This window comes from Nansenia antarctica, assembly GCF_963989245.1.
Source record: "Nansenia antarctica genome assembly, chromosome: 1".
NCBI lineage: Eukaryota > Metazoa > Chordata > Actinopteri > Argentiniformes > Microstomatidae > Nansenia > Nansenia antarctica.
The window spans coordinates 14755839-14767710 of record NC_137674.1 but is presented as its reverse complement, the minus strand read 5'-3'; the positions used below and the strand labels follow the sequence as shown (position 1 = coordinate 14767710).

Genomic DNA, 11872 nt, shown 5'->3' with positions numbered 1-11872 from the left:
GGCAGATTTATTTATTATAAATGACCAATATTTCCCTGCACCAGAAAAAGAAGTGAGTCTCCAGAAAAAGGAGTAAGCACTGAGTCTCCAGTGGCAACAGTACTACATTGCTCCAAGTGGATTGGTACCATGTTTTTAGTTGATCTTTTATTAGGAAAGAAGGTCAAGTCCAAGTGGCAAACAAGCATTTGCACAATCAATCCACATTGTCAAGCTCCATTTAATCTACTACAAAATTAGTGTGACTGTAGAGCACTGGAAATGAGAAATATATAAAGTGCATTTTCCTTTAACGGGTATCAACACAATAAAGGCCAAAGCATTTTGGGGGTTTAAAATCTCAGACAAATCTGAATTATTTACAGTCATGGGAAACAATTAGGACACCGCATGAAATATTTAGTTTCACAAAAACAGAGGAAAAACCCTATCCCCAAAAAGCTAGTATTGCCCCCTTTCACTGAAATAACATCAATTAGACGTTTCCAAAACAGTCTACCAGTCTCTGACATCGACTGGGAGAACGTTTTTTTCCCACTACCCCATGCAGAATTCTTTCTGCTGTGTGATGTTTGAGGGGTGTCTTGCATGCACAGCCTGTTCAAATCACCCCACAGCATCTCAACAGGATAAATATCAGGGCTTTAACTTGGCCATTCTGGTCATTTCTTTCTTTTGAGCCATTCCTTGGTGGATTTACTCGAATGTTTTGGGTTATTGTCATGTTGCATGGTCCACATCCGCTTCAGCTTAAGATGGTCTCACATTTTCTTCAAGCTCCTCTGGTACAAAAATTTAGTTGACCCTCCCTTTTGCCCATTGCTGACCCCTCCCTGTCCCTAGCTCTTTAGCTGTCTAGTTTTAGACTATCTTAGACTGTTTTAGTTTTAGACTATGTAGTTTTAGTTTAGTTTTAGACTATGTAGGCCAGGTTTTGTATTGTATTTGTTTGTGGTGGATGTTGTTGTTGTATGCCTGTGAACAGGTCACACTTGAAAATGAGCCCTTAGGGCTCAATGTGTTTTTACCTGTATAAATAAAGGTAAAAAAAAAAAAAAAAAGAAGAATTCATAGTGATAGTGACCCTAACCCTATGATGGTGAGCTGGCCAGGCCCTGCTGCAGCAAAGCAGCCCCAAACCATGACATTTCCACCCCTATGCTTCACAGTTGGTATGAGGTTCCTGTGTTCAAATGCTGTCTTTGGTTGGCGCCAAACATCTTCTGTTACTGTGCCCAAATATTTAAACTTTTGCTTCATCTGTCCAAAGCACATTGTTCCACTAGTCCTAGTGTTTGTGGGTGTTCTCTGGCAAACTGAAGTCTTGCCCTGATGTTTCTTTTTTTGACAGTAAGGGTTTCCTCCTTGCACACCTCCCATGTAAATCTAACTTGTGCAGTCTCATCTAATGTCAACTGTGGCAAGGGCTACCTGGAGGTCCCGTGATAACATATTAGGATTGTCAGAGACTTCTTTAACCCTGTAAGACCCGGGTATAGAAAACAAATTGCAATCTTTTTTTTCACCTTTCAGATGTTGTTGGCCTCTGATGCAGAATCATGATAATTCATTTTGGAATTATGAACTCAACTCCCTTCCTGAATTGACAGAATTGAAATTGAATAACCCTATTTCATTATGACGCAATCATGTAAACAGAATTGTATTGTGTGCGTGAGAGGGAGGTAAACACCCATCAACTGATTTTTAGTGAGATCTTTTAAAATCTCTCCCCAGACTCGGACACATCTACAACGTTCTTACTGAAGCTCTTTGGCTCTCACCATGATGATACCACTCACTTCAACAACCAGGAGCAAACCAAACTAAATGATGATTGTATGAGATGCACTGATTCTAATTTTAGGCATTTTAAGTAGTAATAAATTGAAATTGTATAAGAAATTGCATTTTTATTAATTATATTTTACAAATAATTTTAAAACGTTTTTTTCCCCTCAGTTTCATTTGTTTAGTTATATTACCTCAATCTCTCAATATTGTGAAAATAAAGATCAAATGTCCATAATGTTTAAATATGTTGCAAAAGACAATGGTTTTCATGGGGTATCCTATCTTTTTCACATGACTATGTAGTAATCTCAGATAATGAGTAGAAGGGATTCTTTCAGCGTGTTTGGTGGAATGACGATGTAGAATCAGTCACAAAGCTTTGTACCAGGATTGTGGAGCACACATAAAACACATACAGTACACAAGACTTCACATCCATATCCCAACTTGCATCTTACATACACACCCATAGATCTAAACACAACATACCAATTCATGTATCTCAGCAAAGTAAAACAGGTTGCATTTATTAAACTTGCATTGAGAATTGGTGAGGCAAAAAAAAATATTCATAGCACATGACCAGCCTGAAAAACGGGGTAACAAGTAATCATAGCAATTAAGAATTTCATTTCAGCCTTTATTGAAGTTTACATAGGACCATGTAGATCCTGTTAAAATAAGCGATGTCAATGGGCAAACAAAAAATGTTTCCAATGTGTATGTGTATTTTTTTTCTTCTTTTAAATAGCATCCTTTAAAGAATGACCAATATATTCTTGGTTACAACTGTCCTTGCCTAACAGTGAAAAAAAAGGAAATTAACATTCAGTAAACATTCTTCTCTAAAGGTAGTTCCCTTATATATTCTGTGATTTATGTCATTATGTATACATAAACAAGTTTAATAACATACCAATCAGTGGTTATTTCACAATTGAAAAAAAAGCACAAAAACAGTTTACACTCTTTTACAGGTAAATAAAAGATAATTTGTTTTTGTCAAATGTGTTTCCTTAAGGGCATAGCATAGTTCGGAGTTGTTTGTCTTATTTTTGTTGGTTTGTAAGCGTTTTTTTCATTCTCGTCTTTTTTTTGTTTTTTGTCCTCTCTTTTTCAGCTATTACATAATTAGATTCTTACATACAAATATTGACAAAATGGTGGCTTGTGCTTGGAAGCCGTCAAGTCTATTCATTAACAACAGTAATTGTCGTGTGGAGGAGTGGCCGCCGCTACGGAGGAGGAGAGGTGCTGGGATGGGGGCGAGCTCATAGCTGGCCCTCGCTGCTGTGGCCATCCTGGCTGCCACTCGGTTTCTCTGCATCCTGATTGGGCAGCTCCTTGACCAGGAGGGCGGCACCCTTGTCAGAGAACTCCTCCCCGTCAGGCTCCAGGCCCTCGGGGCAGGGCAGCTTCAGCAGCTCTTCTCGTAGCTGGGCTGTGTGCCTCTGGAGGCGGGACAGAGAGAGGAGAGAGGCTCAGTCAGTCACTCTATGAACACTGTGCGTGGTTTTGTTTACCATGGGGGCCAATATGAAAACACAGTACAGGGGTTAAGAAAAGAGGATCCCCTTGTAGAACAGGTGTGTATGTATCTGAACAGTAGAGGACTAACACAGCACCAGGGACGAGAGAAAACACACACTGACAACCAAAGAGACTCTTAGGTCATGTTCTCACATGAAAGTCTGAATCATGAGCCGGAGCAAGTGGATGAGATTGCAACATTGTTGCATAAATTATTTCTCTGATTTGCATTCTCACAGTCCTTTATGTAAACAAAGTAACATACGCAATCGAAGCAACAGATGTGGTAGTTGATTGGTCAGAAAAAATTTAAATTGCCCGTTCGTCTCTTCGTTCGCTCTTATCCAGATCAACACGCATGTGCTGTTGTTTTCCTATGGACAGCCTCGATGCGTCGTTTCTAATCGGAGCGAAACCACCCTTTTCAAGCGGAGCATGCGTTGGTTGTTTGCTCCGGGAGCGACTTGGAATGCGCGTTCTCACAGCTCCAAACGACGCAGAGCAAAGCTAATTTTATCCTAAACTCCGATTCCAAGTGAAGCAAATGTTCTAGTGAACAACACTAAGAGGGGATGTGAACTCTTAAGTGCTCTTCTCTATCAATAACAATTTCAAGCCCCAGCATTTACACTTCCATGTCCAAAATACTCTGGAGCTCACTGAATCTCCAATTCATCGGATTTTTCCCTGGTCTGTGCAAAAGCAGTGTCTCCATCTCTACCTACACTTCACCTTTTAAAAAACAAAACAAATCTAAGAATGTACAGTGAATACAAACCTAGTAATCTCAAGGGACCTATTTGCAAAGAGCACCATATAAACAACCCAGGAAGATAATCAGACGATATTACAACCCTCTCTGGACCGGCTTCCGCCACAGAGACCGCAGCACAGCGAGGGAGTTGTAACACAACCGGTATACGGCCTCTCTGTCTTTATCTGTTTGCTGGTGGGATTAGTTACAGTGGGTATTAATTGTGGTTATTTACAGCCGGAGGGAGTGCGCGGTTGGGGGGGTTCCTGAGGCTTGTTATCTGCTCCACCACAGCTGGCTAGGACAGGGAAGCCAACTGGGACATGAATCAAGGCATGACAGAGCCCTACTTCTACAGCACGGATGTCGTCCTCAGCAGTGAATTCAGACTTCATTAACACAGCATGGACCGGATGAGCCAACCGTGTGTGTGTGTGTATGTGTGTGTATGTGTGTGTGTGTGTGTGCCAACACGGCAACACTAACAAGCTCTCTGCTGTATGTTAAGTTCTCAGCTTCATTACAGGTGTGTCTTGAGTGATTACGGTGCTGTGCTCCGCTGCTTTAGTCTGCCGCTGTTCAACCACAGGAGCCCATAAAGCAGTGGAGGAGGAGAGATTTCCATCTTTTTCTTCTGGAAAGCCTGATTACATGATTACCTTCGCCAACGGATCCCCTCATTGGGGTTAAACAGATAAACGCCGCCACCCCCCCCCCCTCCTAACCATGAGTAACCACAGAGGAGTGAGAGAGCCAGAGTGGAGGGAGCCTGTTCATTTACCCAGGGTTCCCACACCTTCTGAAACATCAAATTCAAGCACCTTTCAAGGACTTTCAATATTCAATTCCCTCAAATTCAAGGACCCAACACAGCATAGTTTGAGACAGATCTAGATGAGAATTTATATAATAGGAATCCAATAATCCAACAATTAAAAAGAGAGGCTTGAATGTGTCAACACTAGATGGTCTCTTGCCTTCTCTACCACAGCACAGCAAAACAATATATTGTGAAATATGTGTCAAGTTAAGCAATACAGAGACTAATTTAGCTAATTGATGAGCTAAGTAATTATAATTTTTATTTTTTTTGAGAGAGAGAGAGAGAGAGAAAGAGAGAGAGAGAGAGAAAGAGAGAGAAAGAGAGAGAAAGAGAGAGGGGAATTCAAGCACTTTCAACGACCCATGTCTATTTTCAAAAACTTTTAAGACCTTGATTTCTTTTTCTCAAATTCACAAACTTTCAAGGATTTCAAGGACCCGTGGGAACCCTGCACACAGGAGTGAGAGCCGGTCGGCTGAGGCAGAGTGGTGGAAGTCTGTTCATGTACCTTTAAGGCAGCGGCGTGGTGGGACATGGTGCGGCCCACTCTCTTGTCGCTGCTGTATTGCTGGATGTCTGCGATCCACTCCTCACACTGCCCCATGATCTCTGTCCTCTTCAGGTAGAAGTGCTTGTGGATCACCTAGGGGGTCACAACCAGATCACACCAGGTCAGACCAGATCAAACTGGTTCAGATCACACAGCAGCCACACAAGGTACAAAACAACTCAACTCTGTAAAACATGAAATCACGTAATTCATCAGTATTCATAGTATCTACTGTTTGAAATGTTGAGGAATGACAATTGTGCATCAACTGTCATCGAATAGTGGGGAGAGTGAAAAGAAAATGCAAGGATGATTAATGTTGTCCTTTATTCTCCTTCTCTTGACTTTCATTAGAGATCTAAACATACAGTATTGTTACTAAAACCCCAATCCGTGGCAGCAGAATATGTGAGGCAAATTGAAAGATAAAAATCAGTCAAACATTCTACCATGGTTGATAGTGTATTGTTGTTGGACACAAGTGCATGCAGTCACACTGATTCCTATGCAAATCAGAGACCCTATAAAAACAAAGATATTAATTCCAAAATTACATGAACTATTATCCTTGAATTAAGATGGACTCAATTAAACTTAATGAGTGATTTGTTTATGACATTTTAGCTAATTAAGAGCGGCATAGCAAAGGGTGTGAATACTTATGTACTTGAGGTATTTCTGTAAGAATACATTTACAGAAATTTCAACAAAACAAGTTTTTCGCTTCATCATTCTGGGATATTGTTTGTGGATTGATGGCAAATAATACATTTCAAATTGATTCTATAACACAACAAAATGTGGAAAAAAGTAAGGGGTCTGAATATTTTCCGACGGCCGACCAATTGAAAAGGGCGATGTCCCCCGAGGTGTTTCTAAGTGGAGAGGGCAGTGGACATGTGACTTTTGGCATTTGGTTTACACATCGATCACGGCACGGATGGGAGCGTTATGTATAAACATCCCAGAGTCTCTGGACACGGAACATGTGTGCTCATTGGATTAGCCTGTCGTGTTAAATGACCTTTAAAAGGTGCACTGGACGGACACACACACGGACACACAAATGTGCAAATGTTCACATTGGCGGACACGGTCTAATCGTGTGGCCCCATTTCCAGAGCTTTTAGGTCATTTTAGTGTCCACTCATATTCCAGAGGGCAGGACAGTGTCTGTTCATAGTAAATGAGTATATGCATACAAGTGTGTGTGTGTATATTAGGGGTGTAACGGTTCACCAACATTTTGGTTTGGTGCAGACCGCGGTTTTGAAGTCATGTTTAGTATTTGGTGGGCAATCCTTTCCATGCAACAACTGCCTCAAGCCCGCGATCCATTGACCCCACCAGACGATGGGTACCATCTCCATCTATCCATCGGTAGTTGTTGTTTCTTTTGAGGTATTTTGGGAAATTAAATGCATGTTCATCAATTAAGACGAGCTATACATGCCACAACCATAACACCCCCTCCACCATGTTTCACAGATGAGGTGGTATGTTGTAAATCTTGGGTAGATCCTTTTCTCCCATCTTCCCAATAACTCTGTAACCTTCTTCCAGACCTCTGTTGTACGACTGTGTTCCTCTTGCTGCTGCCCGTGACCTTGTAGACGAGGTCCCAGAATGCAACACTCCCACTGCCTTCCTCTGACTTGGACAGGAAACGCAGCCCAGGTCTTTTTTCCGCGACATGCCCCGCTAAGTGTATGGGTGTGCGAGAATCTTTTTTCGATCAATCACTGCCGCGGACACAGGGTCATCGGCCTCTCAGTGAGGCGTCTCTCGACACAGACAAGTTGTGTCCATCCCCCTCTGCATGTAGCCAAAGACAAGCCCCGCCCCCCCATCCACTCATCCATCACAAAGACCCCGTTGACTAGACAGTGACATTCTAAAGCCAACGCCATCACTTGCGACTGACAACCTCAGCCCATCTGCAGAGGGAAGCAGTCACTGCCACAGAACTGGGCCATGGGAGAGTGAAGGAGAGGGGGGGGGGGGGGGGGCGGGAAATGATACATTTTCATGCCAGTGTATCCATAGCAACCCTAGCAGTCTATGGCACGTTGCTCCTCTTCTCTTGGCTTTCCCAAGCCTGTGCTTTGATGTGAGTGTGTGTGTGTGTGTGTATGCGTGCGCTTTAAAAGAGATAAAAACTTGCCAAGCTCTTTCTCAGTCACGAAACCCACCACTTAAGCCCTCCCCTTCCCTCCTCCCCTCCCCCCTCCTCCTCCCCTCCCCTCCTCCAGACTGTTGGGCCTGCTGTCGTCTCCCCCTGCTGTAGTCTCCAGCCTGCGCTGGGCTGGAGGGTCTCTCACACTGAGAGAGCCTCGACACTCAGGCCTGGGTGGGTCCCACTGGGCAGAGGTGTCTCGCTAAAAACCCATCAATAATGCACTGTAATGGAGTGTGCGCTACACAATGACTCATCTCCCTGACAGGGCAGGCAAGCAGCACTTTACTCTGTGTGTGTGTGTGTGTGTGTGTGTGTGTCTGTCTGTCTATGTGTGTGTGTGTGTGTGTGTGTGTGTGTGTGTGTGTGTGTGGGCGTGCGTGCACATACGCATTCATATCTCTCCACTGATTATCGTCGTGTTTACATGACGAATGAACAGGGACACTTAAGGAGGCTCTCTGCCTTCATGTGTTGTGCGGCGTGCTCCCCGGGCTGACGGGCTGTGTCTCTACACCTGTTCCAGGGCCAGGCCAGGTCAACACCAGACAGCTCGTCTCCTGCTCTCCCTATCATGACCTCAGTCATATTCATTATGTACACCGTGCTATTACTGCCTTGCAAAACAGCTTCCCCTAATAGCCCGTTCACACTCCAGCTGGCTGCGTGTGTGTGTGGACAGCTCCTTAGCGAACACACACGCACACACACAGACACAGACACAGACACACACACACACACACACACACACACACACAGACACACACACAGAGCTCGATCTATATTTCAGCGCATGACCTGTTGTCCCTAATTCCACCTGACAACTTCCCGTTGCATAATTCAAGGTTGTTTCTTGAGCTTTATCTTTGGGGTTAATAATAGGGCCATGGGTTCTCAAAAACAACAGACCGGGTAGCCAAAAATAAACGTCTCTACGGTGTCATAGGTTCACACGGACGGAAACAGACAACACGAGCTTGCAGCGTCATCAAAGTGGAGAGCATTTTTAGCGCTGTTTTTATTTATTTATGTTCAGCGGATTATTCAGCACTGCTGGTGGAAAGTGTTCGAGGCGGGTCGCAGAAAGGACAGGGCTTCAGTATTTGAAATTGGCGGCTCTGTCAAAGCCCGACAACAATGTGATTGAATCACGGTTTAACGATATAAAAAATTGGAAACCGCCCAAGCGCGCACACACACACACACACACACACACACACACAGAGCCTGGTGACTGACAGAGCAAAGTAATTGTCTTTCATAAAGGCCGAGAGACACCGAGACAGACAGACAAACCGACAGACGGACCCAGAGAGCGAGCGATTGAGATATTTTGTATTGAATTCTATTTGAGAGTAATTGGATATTGCTCATGTAGGAGACAGTCTGCAGTGTGTTCATGTGGCTCTGTGCCTCCACACAGCAGCCTGATGTGACACCTGCCTGCATGGAGGAAATTATTTAACACCTCCTCCACCTCGCTCTTTATCTCTCCATTTATACACCCCCCCCCCCCCCCCCCAACCCCCTGCCCCAATTTCCCTCCACCTCCACGCTCAGCTCTATTCCGAACCCCCGCACCCCCCCCATTCCTGCCTCCCAATCCCAATCCTTCTCTCCTCCCCCCTCCCTCTTCCTTTCTCTCTCTCCAATTCTCTAGGCGGTGCGGGTGACTGATTGCTATTTGCCTGCACGGCTTGTGTCAAGGATGGGAGGAAATCGAAAACAGAGGGGGGGGGGGGGGGGAAAGCACAACATCCAGTCCAGAGGGAATTATCTATCTGGAAATTAATAAACAGTGAATTTATTATCTGTCACTGTCAAATACTGTCACAAACGTGCCACTGTCTCCTGTCAGAGTGGTGTGAGGACCATAATGACACCGACGCCGTAATCAACAGCGTTTAACACTGACGGTGGCTTAGTCTCGGGGTCAGGGAGGAGGAGGGTTAAATGTAGGGGGGGGGGTGACTGATGATATTCCCGGGGGGGGGGTGTCTCCCAGGGCCTCTCACCTCTTTGAAGCAGGGCGAGGGGTTGCGCATCTGCTCCAGCATGGCCCACTTGACGGAGGCCTGGCGGATGTTGCCGTCGTACTCGCGGGAGCTCTGGGTGCCGCTGGGGGTGCCCCGCGAACGCTCGTAGCCCGGCTCGTTGAAGTAGGGCTCCGTCACCAGGATCAGAGACTGCACCGACACCAGCACCTGGAGAGAGAGAGAGGGAGGGAGGGAGAAGGAGGGAGGGGGAGAGGGAGGCAGGGGAAAAAAAAGAAGGTTTGCAAACACCCATACAGAAATACAGTGTGTGTGTGTGTGTGTGTATATATATACACATACATATACACACACACACACACACACACACACACACACACACACACACACACACACACACACAGTACGCACAGTACCAGTAATGGGGAAGTGTGTCCAAACCTTTGACCTGGTACTGAAAAAGACACCATTCATCAACAACGGCACAGCTCAGTTAACTGCGACAGAGGCAGTGAGTCTATACGCCTTTCAGACGGGGGGGGGGGGGGGGGGGGGGGGTATTACACCTTGGCTAAACCACCACCAGGGGTCCTCTTTGAGCAATTCTAATGGATGAGCTTACTGTACCTCAATGACACACGCATTGAAGTCGTTAATACGGTGTTGGAGGGAAGATCGGAGTATACTATGAGATAAATATATTATATCATGAATGATATGTATATATTGTGATTAGAATCAAAGTGAGTTATTTACTCCGATAGTAGACAGAGACGGTTGTTCTCACAGCAATCGTATTGCCATCGTCTCCTTTACCAATGTCATCTGCCAGATACTGCGTGGTTGTGTAGCACCCCCTCTACACCAAGGAGGAGGGGCCGAGGGCAGGGGTTCCATGCAACAGTAACAGAGAGAAGCTCCAGGCTGGATCACCAGTATGCATCACACCTCTAGCCCCCTCCTCAAGGTCATGACCGACATGCATACCACGATTGTCTGTTGTCTATTATTTATTTTTTGGTCTGATGTTGTCTATTGTGCACTTCCTTGTTTTTGTCATGTGTGTGCTGCAGAGATTAATATGCTGCACCGAGAACAAATTCCACTGGCCATCTATCATCTAGACTTTTTGTTAAAACATCGGAACCAATTCGAAAAAAATGGTAAAAATGTTTTACGAGGAATGTAAAGCCATAAACCAAGTTGAATAAGCTCTGAACGTTAATGCTGTCATTTCTATAGCCCCCTTTATCTTGAATCCATAAATTACAATTTAACATAAACCTCTGACCTCATGATGCCTACAACAAACAGGATCAGCGTAGAGAAGGTTATTTGAAAGATAACTTTTAAGCAATTACCACTCTTCATCTGCCTGTAATCATGAGCCGATCTGCTAATCAACTCTGTTTGGCCTAATTGGCTGTAGGAGAAATGATGTACTTGATGCGAGGAGGTAATGGATCTAGCAAGCTTATCAAGCGAGGCTCTGCCATCACAATCCACTGCCTCTCATGTTCACTTCAGTGATTATTTCGTTACAAGGAAGGAACACAATTGTCAACACTGTCAGTCATTTCCATCACAGAAGGAAAGCTCTTTTTAAACATCCTTTACAGCTCTCGCATCCACCTTGTGGTAGCGTTCAAATGCGTAGACCATGCAGGAATCTGTATCCCCTGTATCTTTAGTATCTTTATTAATGATTCAATTAATCTTCCTGCCTGTCTGGAGGACACGGACACTGTCCTCCAGTAGCATACTTTATTACCAGCTTGGCCAGACAGACGCTGGTTGGATGTCTGTGTGCTATTCTAGCCACGGTCACCGAGCTAGCGTCCCTGAATGTCTTAACCTTGACGACCTTCACCTCCAGCTCCCCTCCACCCCTTCCCTCCAAACACGGTTGCCATAGAGACATCAGAGCCAATATAGTCCGTCTGATATTCACTTGATACCAGTCCTCCTCCTCGTTTAGCTTTCTATTATGGATCTGGAAGACATTTACTCAAATAATAATCAATGGAGACATCTGTATGAACCTCAAACCTCACGAATGAGGGATGAACATAGATATTCTCTCTCCCTCTCTCCTCTCCGTAACCCATCTCTGTCTCCCAGAAAGAAGTAATGGATGTTGAGACGGTATTGTTTGGTTAAATGATGGACACTCCCTCCGCCCTCCCACCCACCCACACCCCCATACAGATAGCCCCCTCACCCACACAGACAGCCCCATCACCCCCACGCA

At 44.8% G+C, this 11872-nt stretch overlaps 1 protein-coding gene across 1 annotated transcript in view; it reads right to left on the bottom strand.

Moving 5' to 3' along the window:
• Positions 1-2420: 2420 nt before the first annotated feature.
• birc6 (baculoviral IAP repeat containing 6) overlaps positions 2421-11872 on the bottom strand; it is a gene marked incomplete at its 5' end in the record, with an annotated part of 126890 nt that continues 117438 nt past the window's right edge. Inside the window, 3 exons of the mRNA XM_080548216.1 lie at positions 2421-3245; positions 5410-5544; positions 9643-9831. Coding sequence (XP_080404342.1) covers positions 3066-3245; positions 5410-5544; positions 9643-9831 — 504 coding nt within the window. The 3' untranslated portion in view covers positions 2421-3065. The remainder of the gene's footprint in view (positions 3246-5409; positions 5545-9642; positions 9832-11872) is intronic.